The sequence below is a fragment of the Panthera onca genome, chromosome C1 (genome assembly GCF_046562875.1).
Source record: "Panthera onca isolate mPanOnc1 chromosome C1, mPanOnc1 haplotype 2, whole genome shotgun sequence".
In the NCBI taxonomy this organism is placed as follows: domain Eukaryota; kingdom Metazoa; phylum Chordata; class Mammalia; order Carnivora; family Felidae; genus Panthera; species Panthera onca.
The window spans coordinates 170,440,910-170,456,291 of NC_138346.1; the positions used below are offsets into that span (position 1 = coordinate 170,440,910).

The 15,382-nt window shown below is 34.5% G+C and overlaps 1 protein-coding gene across 15 annotated transcripts in view; it reads left to right on the forward strand.

Annotated features, from left to right (window-relative positions):
- The window catches only part of DOCK7 (dedicator of cytokinesis 7), a 234,727-nt gene that overhangs the window by 164,338 nt on the left and 55,007 nt on the right, over positions 1 to 15,382 (forward strand). For all 15 annotated transcript variants that reach the window (XM_078451829.2, XM_078451830.2, XM_078451831.2 and 12 more), the window contains 6 exons: positions 508 to 648; positions 742 to 855; positions 2,864 to 3,034; positions 4,749 to 4,888; positions 9,584 to 9,753; positions 10,735 to 10,889. In XM_078451829.2, the coding sequence (XP_078307955.1) occupies positions 508 to 648; positions 742 to 855; positions 2,864 to 3,034; positions 4,749 to 4,888; positions 9,584 to 9,753; positions 10,735 to 10,889 (891 nt within the window). The remainder of the gene's footprint in view (positions 1 to 507; positions 649 to 741; positions 856 to 2,863; positions 3,035 to 4,748; positions 4,889 to 9,583; positions 9,754 to 10,734; positions 10,890 to 15,382) is intronic.

A 15,382-nucleotide genomic window follows, 5' to 3' on the forward strand; every position in this document is an offset into this window, starting at 1 on the left:
TGATATCCAGAAGCATTTTGTACACATAAATCACTTTGTTAATTTTGATCTAATATCTTAATATTCATATTGAGTCATCAGTAATTCATGTACCCTCACCCTGTGTTACTCTATGCTAGAGGCTGAAGACACTGCAGTGAAGTCAATGTGTTTAGGCTGTTAGAGCTGCAGTTTGCGGGATATGGAATGTCAAAATGTTGAGCGGTGGAAAGATTTCATTTAAAACAATTTAAAGAGTGAAATTTTTTTCTGTTGATGTTCATAATTCTTTTCCTGTTGATAGCCAGGAGAATTTTACAGAGGTGATGCAGTGATTGACTTGTACAGTGTGTCATATTTCTTGGGAGCATACAAAATATTGCAGGGAAATTTTCAAAATACTTGAGGAGCTAAAAGCATTTCGGCTATCTGTTAAATCACTCAGCAATTTGAAAAAATAGCCCTAATGTGATTAGCTGTTAATTACATCCATAAGAAATTAAACTAATGGCTTATTTATTTTTTCAGGTAAAGAGCATGGTGCACCATTTATACTTTAATGATAAACTTGATGCACCAAGGAAAAGTCGTTTTCCAGAACGATTCATGGATGACATTGCTGCTCTTGTCAGCACAATTGCTAGTGATATAGTTTCACGATTTCAGAAGGTAATGATAACTTTTTTTTAAATTGAATCTCTTTCAAGCTCACATTAAACTATCATACTTTTATTTGTTTTTGCTTTTTATTCTGTTTTCCAGGACACAGAAATGGTTGAGAGACTCAACACAAGCCTTGCATTCTTTCTCAACGATCTGCTGTCTGTTATGGACAGAGGATTTGTCTTTAGCCTTATTAAGACCTGCTACAAACAGGTAATGTGTAGTTAGTAATAATTAACAATTAAATACTGTGTTTGTTGTTTCTAGGGTTGCAGCTAAGAGATCTTCAAGAATACATTCATATACTGATGTTTTTAAAAAGCAGTGTATTTTTGTTAGTAAGAAAAAAGTAAATTTCATTTGTTTTATAAGGCTACAGGACAATGGCAGGCTGATACCTGTGCAGCTGACTTTTTCTTGGGTTATACTGGCCCACTCATGACTCTTCGATTCCCATTCTGAAACAGATCATCAAGTCAGTGGTCTAAATGTAAAGCATCCCCAAGATGCCATGCAAGAGTAGCAGTTATACTGAATGAACAGCCACGTGAACTTTTTTGTGTATTTACTGGGTGATTTTTAAAGCAGCTTCATTTTGCTTTGTATTCCTTCTAATGTAGACCTAGACATTGTAGAGCTTAGAATCATGGACAGATGTTTACCCATATCCCCAGTGTCATTCGTTATGTTGCTTTTACTAAACTAAAAGCATCATAGGAGTGCCTGGGTGGCTCAGTAGGTTAAGTGTCTGACTTTGGGTCAGGTCATGATCTCATGGTTTGTGAATTCAAGTCCCGTGTCAGGCTCTGTGCTGACAGTATGGAGCCTGGAGCCTGCTTCGGATTCTTTGTCTGTCTGTCTGTCTGTCTGTCTGTCTCTCTCTCTGTCCTTACCCCGCTCACATTCTATCTCTCTCTCAAAAATAAATAAATGTTAAAAAAAAAAAAAAAAAGGCATCGTGGAACTTTTCCCTGAAAAGCTGACTTTAGTTTAAAATTTTTATCAACTGATTAATGAAATGTGCCTTTTGGAAAACATTAGTTATTGGTCCTGACAGGCCATTTGGGTAAGTGAGCTATATAATCATCCTAGAATTACCTTTTAAAGGAAATTTAAAAATATATAGCTCTCTGGGTACTATCCCAGCATTATTGAGTACTTTGAGTCCTGGGGGTGGGGAGTGTGGGACATAGTGTGTGTGCAACATTTCCCAGCTGGTCCACAGTCTCGTTTCTGAGAACTGCTTTAGAAATGCTATTTGGCAGTCTAATGTTTAGAATCTTGAAGCTCTGTTCTATTGGATGCCTTTATTGTATGTTTCTTTTAATAGAGAAGTTAAAACTACATGTGGACACTGACCCACTTCCAAATATTTGTAATAATATGTATTGGGGGGGGGCCACCTGGGTGGCTCACTCAGTTAAGTGTTGTTTTAAAAGATACTGACGGGGCACCTGGGTGACTCAGTCAGTTGAGCATCTGACTTCAGCTCAGGTCATGACCTCACGGCTCGTGGATTCAAGCCCTGCATTGGACTCTGTGCTGACAGCTCAGAGCCTGGAGCCTGCTTTGGATCCTGTGTCTCTTCTCTCTCTCTGCACCTCCCCCGCTCACACTCTGTCTCTCAAAAATAAATAAACATTAAAAAAAATTTTAATACGTATTATTTTTACTTTCCCCCCCAAACTTCATGTTCTGTTGCTCCTCAAATCTGTTGTTATTCTTCAAGCATTGACATCCTATATTTAGCAGACATTGAGGCAGACCCTAGGATGCCAGAGCTCCTAAGTCAGTGTATATAGTCTCCTGAGAGTAGCTTATGATGTAGCTGGGTATATAGACAAATAGGTAATCATCAATATAGAGTAACACAAGGTGCTAATTATCCAAAGAATGTATCATTTCTTTCATGGAGCTATTTTGGTGGTAGACTTTTGCTTCATAAAGTGCATCTTTGAGAAGTGGAAATAATGCTGTATTGGAAATATAAAGAATGTGGCTTCTGGCCTAGTCAGTGGATTTATAAATCTTAATAGATCTTGTAGTTCCAAAGTTTTTATTCTAGCAGTAACTCTGGAAAAAGCTGATAATGTTTAAACCACAAAATCCAAAAACTGTCCACTGAATACTGTTCTTTAATTCCTTAATCTGTCATTCTGATGCTGGCTTAGAGAAATGGTATATTCAATTGGTGTTCTTTTGTTTATATAATGCTTACAAGGTATCTTCAAAGCTTTATTCATTACCAAATCCAAGTGTCCTCGTGTCCTTGAGACTGGATTTTCTGCGAATTGTCTGCAGCCATGAGCATTATGTTACATTAAACTTGCCCTGCAGCCTGCTTACTCCACCTGCATCACCATCACCTTCTGTTTCTTCTGCAACATCTCAGGTATGCAGAGTGTCTGAAAAAAAATTTTAAAGCCCATGTTTGTAAGAAAGCATTCTAAACACTGAAAAAAATTATAAGTAACACTATGAATAATAGCTATGTGATAGGCTCCCTACTGAATGCTTTAAAAGTATAGATCATTTGCCCTTTAGAGCAATTCTAGGAGGTAAGTTCTGTTATTCTCATTTTACATATGAAACACATTTTACGTAGGAAATACAGAAAGGTCATTAAATTACCCAAGGCCGAACAGTAATAAGTGACAAAGCTAGGCTTTGAATCAAGGCACAGGTAGACTTTATTCTAGAGCCCAAGTTCTTATCTACTATGTTGTACTCTTCTTAGAGATTTATACACATCCATGTGAGTGAATTCACTTATATAAGCCTTTTAGATATTTTCACAAGATGGGTTTTCTTGAAGCAGATGCAAGGTTGTCTTGAGCTTGGGATGGAAGATGTTAAATAGGGATCAAGACCTGTGAAAGGAAAAAAAGTGAAGCATAATTTAGCAAAGAAAGAAGTCAAACTGCAGTGCAGTCCTGGGAAAGTCCTGCCTACCTCTCTTGTACCTAGGTAACCCAAAGGAAACCAGATGGATGTTCATAGGGTTTTTTTGGGTACAACTGACTTCAACAGTTAGTAGTTTCTCTCAAGGCAAAAAAAGGTTGTTGTAGCAATTATTATGTATCTTATCATACAGATGGAGATTAAAGGATTTTGTGGCTTTAATATCAGAGAAGCCTGGTTCAATCTCAGATGTTTGATAGAAAAAATATTTTAACTTTATTTACATTGGAAAACATCAGAGAGCACCCACAACTTTTCATTTTACCTTTATGAAAAGTCTTAGGGATTGGCCTATTTTCACATACTCTTTTACCTGGCTAGCGTACGCTTCTTCCTAGAATGGATAAGGCTAGTGTTTTGCTTTCTTCCCACATCCTCTGCCAAAGATGTGGCCACACAGTGAAGAACAAATTAATCGTAAGTACTGTTCCTAAAACCTGTAATGAAACACAGTTGTTTATACCTAACTCCCCCCTTGAACATCTCATTCAGGCAAAAAATTAATAGAATGTCTTCCATTATCTTGTTCCCTACTTTCTTATCAACATATATTTTTCAGATTCTAATGGGTGACAGAGACCTCACTGTTTCTGGGGTAGGGGTAGGCAAGAATAATTTTATATACTTACTAGCAAGATGATTTCTCTATAGAGAAATCTGAAACCTGTTGTTCTGAAAAATATCACATGGATGGTCTTGAATGTGGATTAGAGGGAGATGAGATTGTAAACACTCTTGCCTTGAACTGTGTCTTGGAGGGATGCTATTTGCAGTATTAAAAATCTTTTAAAAACTCAATAATACGTCATTTGGATTCAGTTACTTTTTTCTCCTTCAGGGTATGATACTGAAACATTAAGTGGCTAAAAGAATAAAGGGAAAAAAAAAACAGTTGGAAAAGTTTCAGTATGAGAAAAGGGAAATTGAAAATAATTAAAAGTGTTTTTTTCATCATAGTCTCCTGTACGAAAAATAGGAGCAGTTACTTTTTCCAGTGCGAATAATAGTAATGTAAAATAAACTACCCTACACAAAGTGTATCTCATATTGAGATAATGCTCGTACTGCATTTGTTGTAATGTTCTGTCTGTAGGATGTTCTGTTGCACAGCTATTATTGTTTTGTCCTACCTCACTCCCAAACAGAGTTCTGGATTTTCCACAAACGTACAAGACCAGAAGATTGCAAATATGTTTGAATTGTCTGTGCCTTTTCGCCAACAGCATTATTTGGCAGGACTTGTGTTAACAGAGCTGGCTGTCATTTTAGACCCTGATGCTGAAGGGTAAGTAGACTAATTTTTGCCTTGTAGAATATCAGTTTGATTTTGGATAATGGGACAGAAGTATCACACCGATACTTCTAAGAATCGAAAGAATACTCTGCACCACTTGTAATCTACTTCTGTATTTACTAAGTTCCATACCCATGTTATTTCTGCATTTCATTGATTTCAAGAAAGCCATTTTTTCATACTTTATCATCTCCGAATTTGAGGTTTATCTTGAACTCAGTGGCGTATTGTGGTTTATTTGGTAGCATTTTCCCCCCTTCTTAATGGTTATACAAAATATTTGTGCATATTAGTGGGTTAACTCATGGATTTATTGGTATATGTAGTAGACACATTTCAATTGAAAATGGTCTGGTTTTCTATTTGATTCCTTGTACAGAAAATGTGTCATTTGCCATCATACCATATAGCATTTTATTTCAAACTTTGTCCTATAAACAAATGTCTTTAGGTTTTAAGAACTTCCAAAGTTGTGTACACTTCTGTAGAATTTTTGGAAATTGATACAGTAAGGAAAGGGCATATTGTCTGGTGATTTGAATTTATAGAAATAGCTTGAGTATTATGGTGCAGCTTCCCTATAGGGTATTTCTATCTTAATAGTTATTGTTAAAAATTTCCATGATCATTATTCCTTTGGATAATAATTCCTTTTTTATCCTCATAATAGGATCTTTAGGAGTTTTTTTTTCTTAATTCTTATTTAAATTCCAGTTAACATACACTGTAATATTAGTTTCAGGTGTACAATATAGTGATTCAACACTTGATACAGCACCCGGTGCTCATCACAACAAGTGCACTCTTTAATCCCCATCACCTCTTCCACCCCTCCCCACACACATCCCCTCTCTGGTAACCATCAGTTTGTTGTACAGAGTTAAGAGGCTGGGTTTTATTTATCTTTTTATCTTTATTTGTTTTGTTTCATAAATTCCACCTATGTGTGAAATTGTATGTTATTTGTCTTTCTTTGACTTATATCGTGTAGTTTTTTTTTTTTTTTTAAGTTTATTTTTGAGAGAGAGAGCATGAGCAGAGGAGGGGCAGAGAGAGAGAAAGAGAGGGAGGGAGAGAGAGAATCCATGGGGCTTAAACTAACAAACCATGAGTTCATGACCTGAGCCAAAATCAAGTGTTGGATGCTTAACCTGAGCAACCCAGGCACCCCTCACTTAGCTTAATACCCTCCAGATCCAGCCATGTTGTTGCAAATGGCAAGATTTCATTCTTTTTTATGGCTAATATGCCACTGTGTGTGTGTATCTGTATCTGTCATCTTATTTTTTTCTTCTCAAAAATATATATTTTTTCAATATATACACACACACATGTATATGTATACATACGTATATACGTATACGTATGCATATATATATTCTATATCTTCTTTATCTGTTAATGGATGATTGCTTCCATATCTTGGCTATTGTGAATAGTGCTGCAATAAACACAGAGGTGTATATATCTTTTGAATTAGTGTTTTCATATTCTTTGGGTAAAATCCAGACTTTTTTTTCTTTTCTTTTCTTCTCTCTTTTTTTTTCTTTTTTTTTTTTTTGAGAGAGAGAGAGAGGAGAGAGAGAGAGAGAGAGAGAGAGAATGAATGGAGGGGCAGAGGGAAAGGAAAAGAGAGAATTTCAAGCAGGCTTCACTCCCAGTGCAGAGCCTGACACAGGGCTCGATGTCATGACTGTGTGATGACCTCAGCCAAAATCAAGAGCTGGATACTTAACCGACTGAGCCACCCAGGCACCCCCAATCCAGACTTTTAATAATGGTCCTCAAAGTCCTATTTACCTGGCTTTTGTGTGCTTCTGCCACTGTCTTCCCTACCCACATCCTAAAATCTAGCCATCCTGGTCTTTCTTTCTGTTTCTTTAATATGCCAAAGTTATTCACACCTTAGGGTATTTGCACTTGGTTCTTTTCTCTGCCTGAAGCAGTGCTCACATTACTCTATGACTGTCATGTACCCATTTGCTCTTTGTGATTCTTCAGGTCTCCACTCAAATAGCATCTTCTCAGGCTTTCACTGACCATCCAGGCAAAATTAGAGCACATTACCTTGCCACAATCATTCTTAAACATGTAGCCCTCTTTTATTTTCTACAAAACACTTATATGAAATTTGCTGCTTAATTTCGGTCTTCTCCCATTAGAGTGTGATTTCATGAGAGCATGCACTTGATCTTTCTTTTTCACTACCATCCTTCCAATGCCTTAGAATTGTGTCTAGTACAAAGTGGATGAATACATATGCATAAATAGATATTAACTCAATGAATGAGTGACTAAGAGACTTAGATCCCATCTCTAAATTTTATATTCTTTAATGGTATATAGATAAAATACAGCATACAATGTCTTAGATCCTTGAGAGGAATGCTTTTTTACTTCATTTGCTTACTAATGAGAATAATTCTTTGAGTGGCAATAATATGTTTTAAAACCAAAGAGTTGCTCCCTAGAAACTTTCATTATAGTTAGAAAATCAAGACTGTGAAACCATACACTATGATTAAATGCTAATTTTGTAGCATAGACATAGTTCTATAGAACATGAATACCTTTACTACTGCATTTGTGACACTGAATTATTTTCGTGTCTGTGTTTGTTGCTATTCAAACTCTTTAAAAACAGGGACCGTGTCTTACCCTAACACGTAGAATAGGATGTTGCAGGTCCTGCATAAACATATATTTAATAGTTGCATATGATTAAGTAATGTAGACATATGGAAAAGCTTCATGAAGATGAGTGGGTTATAGGTGGGTTGAAGTCGGTCTGGTAGCTGCAGACAGCTAAGGAATATGCACCCAGGTTTGGCAGTCATCACTGGTAATGAAAAAATCCACAAGGGAGAACATAAAAAGCAAATGACCAGAATCTGAGATTTGGATGAAATGAGAGAGAGTATGAGGAAGGTTTGGAACTATTTGGAGAAAATATTGAGAAGAAAAAAGATAAGATGACAGTGTCGAGTAGATAACTGGAGAATAAAATCTGAGATATGTCATTTAGATGTGTTTCTGGACAGTGTTTAAAACTACACTTTCTGAATAAAAATATGGAAAGAAGAAAAATCTCCAGCTTGATATCATATATAGCAATGTAAAGTGGCAGATAAGATTAAGGACTCTGGAGTAAGACTAACTGGTTTCCAATCCCTCTTTGAAATTGGCTATGTGATCTAAAAAGTGATAAAAGCTAGTATATACTGCAGAAGGCAGTGTGCAAGATAGTGTGCTAATAAGTATGTTACATAAACTACGCAGCTTAATTCTCACAGCTGCCTTATGAGGTAGGTAATTACCCTCATATCTTAAGTAGGGAAACAAGTTAAATATCTAAAAAATTATTTAGCTATTAAATGATAAAGATATTACAGTGCCATGTGTAAACATTCAAACTGTTAGTTTCAAAAAAAAGGGAGTAGGGGGCTTATATATTTAAATTTAATTTAAATTTTAAATATTTAAATTAAATTTAATTTTGTTTAATAAAAGCATACATTTATTTAAATAATTAAAAATCAAATAAATTTTCTAAATTTATTTAAAAATTCCATTTACTAGGAAGTAAGCACATGCTATGGACTGTATATTCAGGAAGTTTATTACTGGGGAAATTATTATAGTAGTTTATTACGAAGGGATACTATATAAGCTAGAGGAAACTAGTTTTAAGTAAACTTGTATTTTCAACATAGGAAAGTCTCATTTGAAAGAAAGAAGGGAAGAGTTTATGAGGGGGGCATTGAAGCTGTTGAAGAAACATGCGGTTCATTGAACATAATGCAGAAATTTCCTTTTGAGAGAAGATACAACTTTTTCTGAGACAGAAGGAATGATGGAGATACAAAGGTGCAGATGTGTTAAAAGATCTGGCCAGAGCAAATTCTGAATGGTTTTTCTTTACTAAAAGACAGAAGTTGGAGGTAAAGTCTTATCCTCATACTGATGGTGATAGGCTGCAGGGGAGAGAATGAGATGTGACACCACTGCCAGGTGTTGCTTTAAGAGTGCCTATGGAAGTTGGCCGAATGTTTAATTAGAATAGTTGGCATACTCAAAGCACCTTTAACATAAAAAGAGGCAAAAAAAAAAAAAAAAAAAGTGACGATGAGTATTTTAGCCCAGTTGAAACTGAAGGGATCGGGAAGGTGTAGGGCCTGAGTGAGGTAGAAGGAGCAAGGAAGTTGACTTTCGAAAGAGACATCAAAGGCAACTCTCGAGCCTATGGACTGCATAATCCATTAAGTAGATTTTTCTATTAGAAAAAGGAAATAAAAGTTTAGTTTTGGTAAATGTAAACTTTTGGTAAAAGATCTAATTTGAAATAAAATTTGAAGCTACTTATGATTTACTTTTTGTTTTTTGTTTTAAAATATAACCATACTGTTCATATTCAATATGAGTATGCACTAATAAGGAGATAATGTAAAAACACTCAGATTTACTCCTGAGTGAATTTGTTTAGCATTTCCTTTTTCCCTCTATCCTTACTTTATACAGACATTTGTTAATTTTATGAGAAATGTTTTATAGAAAGACATGCAAATATATGGCAAAGTTTAAGTTAAAATTAACTCAGTACCATGACTTACTATTTGCTTTAACGATATTTACTAATCTCTGTGACCTTACTGCTGCTGCTTCTTCTTCATCTTCTTTTTAAAATAGACTGTTTGGATTGCACAAGAAAGTCATCAATATGGTACACAATTTACTATCCAGTCACGACTCAGACCCACGGTACTCTGACCCCCAGATAAAGGCTAGGGTGGCCATGTTGTATCTACCTCTGATTGGCATTATCATGGAAACTGTTCCTCAGCTGTATGACTTTACAGGTACTTAGTATATTTAAAACAAATTTTTAAAGAAAAATCTCAGTGTTTAAAAATATTAGAAATAGCTCGAGGATAAAGATCTTATTTTAGGGAAAGAATTATAAGAAAATGTACACTGACATAAGTAAACTATAAATATTTAACCATATTACTGAATAACTTTTGATTATGTGAGAGAATTCACTGCAAACTTTTCTTAACTGGTTCTTAAGATGAATTTTAATGATATAAGACTTTTCTGTACCTACCTATTAGAAAATAGGATTTTTGGTATGAGACTATACTGTTCATCTGAAGAAAATATGTAAGAAAACTTGACAGATGTCTACCACCTTCAGTCACAATTTTATTCATATATAAGACTGAAATTAATATTCCCCTGAATATTAAGAATTATGTTTATCATTAATACTGGGTTTATAAGTTGAAGTTCCGTTGCTTTTTAAAACCTAGAACTCACAAAATTTTATTGCTCTTACTTTCCATATTTATAATTTACTTGCCCTAAAGGAAATACTGTAGTTTGCATTTAAATTAACATTTAATCTGATAAAGTGCTTCCAGTTCAATAAAATAAAAACAAACATTTACTAAGTACCTAATACATATTAAGAACTTCAACAGAACTGGTGATACAAAGATAACCAACTCCATGCCTTTATGGGACTGGTTCTTGAGTGTTCAACCAGTATTTTGATCGCTAAAATGGGCTTCTTTTATTTGAAGGCAGAAATGTTTATATTATTATATCTTCTTTTACTAGCAAGTTAAAGTTCTCTACAAAACTATACATTATTGTTGTAGGAATGGGTTAATGTTTAAAATATTGTCTAAAATAAGTAAATCTAATGATAAATACTACATCTTAATAGGTTTTTCCTTTAAAGGGTAATGGAGAATAGGAAAGGAAATTGCATTCTCAGTAACCATTAATTAACCTAAATGGAATTTTATTTATTTATTTTGGGATGATTTTTCCAGAAACTCACAATCAAAGAGGAAGACCAATTTGTATAGCCACTGATGACTATGAAAGTGAGAGCGGAAGCATGATAAGCCAGACAGTTGCCATGGCAATTGCAGGAACATCAGTCCCTCAGCTAACCAGGCCTGGCAGTTTCCTCCTCACATCATCGGTAAGAACAACCCTCCTGCAGAAGTTTTTTCCTGGAAAGACAGATACTTACAAGGATATCCTCTTAAATAACTGAGGTTATTGTATTAACTGATGCAAAAGTACTGTGAGTTTTATTTGTGGAAACATTAAGGTTCTGCTTATTTTATACTAAGTTGTTTTAAAAATTAATACCTCAAGGTTTATGGTATAGAACTCTGTATTCTGTCATTCAGAATTTGAAAGTTGCCTTATTGTATATAGCCTATTTTCTTTCTTTTCTTTCTTTCTTTTTTTTTTTTTTTTTTTTAATTTTTTTTTTTTTCAACGTTTTTTATTTATTTTTGGGACAGAGAGAGACAGAGCATGAACGGGGGAGGGTCAGAGAGAGAGGGAGACACAGAATCAGAAACAGGCTCCAGGCTCTGAGCCATCAGCCCAGAGCCTGACGCGGGGCTCGAACTCACGGACCGCGAGATCGTGACCTGGCTGAAGTCGGACACTTAACCGACTGCGCCACCCAGGCGCCCCTCTTTCTTTTTTTAATGTTTGTTTATTTTTGAGAGAGAGGCAGAGCGTGAGCAGGAGCGAGGCAGAGAGAGAGAGGGAGACACAGAATCCGAGGCAGGCTCCAGTCTCTGAGCTGTCAGCACACAGCCTGACACAGGGCTTGAACTCATGAACCACGAGATCATGACCTGAGCCAAGGTCAGACGCTTAACCGACTGATCCACCCAGGCGCCCCTATTTTCAAAATCCATTTTATTCTTTATCAACCCTAAGAAATATTCTCACTGTTTATCAAATGAAAATATTTTTTTTAATCTGTTAAAATTTATCCTGTTTCATGTTTAAGAAAATTGATAGGTTCTCTGCCCCTGTAATTTCCCCCCTTAAGGAACAAAGGATATGGGAGCAGAGAGGAAACAAACAGTAGACCAAGATCAAGTTCTTAAAGTTTCAAATGACGTTCTTTCAGAAAAATGCAATAATACTTATGGAAGCTAGCCTGTTGACTTAGTTTTATTGAGATAATTTACATATCAAAAGATTCATCCATTTTAACTGTACAATTTCATGGTTTTTGATATATTTACAGAATTGTGCAGCCATCACTACAATCTAAGTTTAGAATATTTCCCCATAAAGAACCCTGAGGCCTGTTCTGTAGCCACTCTCTATTTCCTCTCAGCCCTAGGCAGCACCTAGTCTACTTTATATCAATCGAGATTTGCCTATTCTGGACATTTCATGTAAATGGAATTACATACTGTGATCTTCTATGTCTAGCTTTTTTACCAAACATAATATTTTTGTGATTCAGCCATGTTGTAATGTATATCAGCACTTCCTTTTTTTTTAATTGCCAAATAATACTCTTTTGTATTGATATACCAGATTTTCATCCATTTGTCAGTTGATGATCATTTGGATCCTTTTCCCTTTTTGACTGTTAGGAATGATGCTACTGTGAACATTTGTATACATGTCTTTGTGTACACATGTTTTTGTTTCTCTTAGGTAGATATCTAGAAGTGGATTTGTTGGGTCATCTGGTATCTCTGTGTTTAACATTTTTGGAAACTTCGGAATTTTCAAAGTGGCTGCACCATTTTACATTCTCACCAACAATAAATTAAGATTCCTGTTTCTCATATCCTCACCTACCTTTGCTATTATCTCTTTTTGTTATTATAACCACCTTGGTATAGAGTAGTATCTCACTGTGGTTTTGATTTGCATTTCCCTAATGTCTACTGATGTTGAGCATCTTCGTTTGCTTATTGAGACATCTTTTTCGTATGTCTTATTTAGAGAAAAGTTCATTCATATTCTTTGCCAGTTTAGTATTGTGTTACTTCCTTGTTATTGAGTTAAAAGGATTTTTTTATATATTGAGTACAAATCCCTTATCAGATACGTGATTTGCAAATATTTTCTCCTGTTCTGTGGATTATCTATTTGCTTTGTTGATTGTGTCATTTGAAGTGCACAAGTTTTTAATTTTGATGAATTCAATTTATCAACTTTCTTTTATGCCTTGTACTTTATATATTATTTTGTATGTATAACATCAAAAGTACGTGTACAATTAAAGTATAACAATGAAAGAAACAATAATGTACCCACCACCCAACTTCAGAAATAGAACATTGCAAATTCCTTGGAAGTTCCCAGTCTGCCCTCAGTCCAATCCCTCTCTCCTCTCAGAAGGACCACTGTGCACCATTTTGTTGACCATCCTTTTCACTTTTTAAAACTTTTCTTAGATGAAATATACTATATGTTAAAAATTACATGAATCATAAATGTACAAATTTACAAAACGTAAAATGAACACCTTTGTAACCACCTCTCAGGACAAAATATAGAACATTGGCTGCCTTTCAGCCAATTGGATTTTCTTCTCCACCACAGCTATCCACCACGCCACCCTCTCTTCTAACTAATTGCTTAATTTTGCTTATCGTTTTACCGTTCAAGTGGGCATCCCTAAATCCTGTAGTTTAATTTTATATTTTTATTATTCATCCATATTATAAAATGTAGCTATAATTTACTGATACTCGTTTCTGATGACATTCATTTGTCTGACTATATATAAAACTATTTACCTTTTTTTAACTTATTTTATTCTTGGATGCATGAATGGTTTCTGATTTTGGGTTATTTCAAATAGTAGCCCTATAGATTCCTTTACATGTATCCTGTATGTATATACTTTTATTCAGGATATTTCCTAGGAGTGGAATTTGCTGGGTTATAGAATCTATGTGTATCTTTATTACCAGTATACTTGGGTATTTTCCAAAGGGTTTGTCTCAGTTTATATGTTACCTGTAGTATGAGAGTTCCCATTCCTTCACATGTTCATCAGCATTTAGACTTTTCAGACTTTAGAATTTTTGTTAATCTGTAATTTATAGTTGTATCTCATTTTAGCCTTTGTTTTCCTGATGTCTTATGAGGGTATGCACTTCTTCATATATATGTTGACAATTTGAATTTTCTCTTTTGAGGTGTCTAGAGTTTTTGCCCAGTTGCCATTTGGTTTTCTGCCATTGTTTACGATTTGTATGAGTTTTATATGTTCTTGATCAAGCCCGTTATCAATTATAAGTGGCTCAAATATTTCCTTTTTGGTGGCTTGCTTTTATCACACACTGAACAGTGAATTTGGTGATTAGAGTTTCTTATTTTAAAATACTTAAGTTTGTCAATCTTTTCCTGTACAGCTAGTGTTTTTTTGTATCTTTAAAATTTTTTCCTATTTCAAGATTATGAAGATATTCCCTATGTTATTTTTTTTAACCTGATGACTTTTTTTTTTTTTTTTTTTTTTTTTTTTTTTTTTTTTTTTTTTTTTTTTTTAAGGAGAAAGAGTGAGCGGGGAGGGGCAGACAGAGAGGGAGAGAGAGGATCCCAAGCAGGCTCCGGGCTGAGACCATTGAGGGTCTCCACAGAGACGACTGAGGGGCTCAAACTCACAAACCATGAGATTATGACCTGAGCCAAAATCAAGAGTCAGACGCTTTAATGGACTGAGCCACCCATGTGCCCCTCCCTATGTTATTTTTTAAATGCTTTTTTTGTTCTTTCATTTTAATCCTAAAATTTACCTGGAATTTTTTTATGAACAGTAGAATTTAGGGAGCCAGTTTCATTCATTTATTTATATAATACCAAATTCTCTCAACACCATTTATTAAAAGATTATTTTCCTTACTCCTCAGTACTATCTATGTATGGTCTGTCATGTAGAAAAAAATCCTCATGCAGGGCACTGTTGTGATGAGTACTGGGTGTTTTACGTAAGTGATGAATCACTAAATTCTACACCTGAAACTAATAATTAAACTATATATTAGCTAGCTGGAATTCAGATAAAAGCTTGAAAAAAAAGAAAAAAAATCCTCATGCATATTAAAACAAATTTCTTGACTAATTCTTGGCCCTTTGCATTTCTACATAAATTTTAGAATTAGCTCATGATGTTTCACTAAAGTAAATAAAAACTGGTGAATCTGTGGGGATTTTGGTTAAGATTGTAATGATTCTGTGGGTTAATTTTGAGGACAATTGATACTTTTACACTACTGAATCTCCTAATCATTGAACATGAAAGATCTACCTATTATTTAGGCCTTCTTTAATGTCTATAAATATATAAACTTTTATACTTTTCACTAAAAGAGTCTTAGTACATTTTTTGTAGATGTGTTTTTTGGTCCTTGATATTTTTTTACTTTTATAATATTATAAAATTATATAATACATATAATTATATATAATCTTATAAATGTCATATTTTTCAAAAATTATTTTTTCCAACTGTTGATTACTTTCATGTGGAAATGGAATTGATTTTATACAGTGATGTTTATTTTTAGCAGAATTGCTAAACTAATAACATATGTATAGGCTTTTTTTCTACATACACAGTCCAGAATAATGGCAGTTTGTTTCTTTCAAGTTTTTCTCATAACTTATTTTATTGGCTAAAACCTCCAGTAC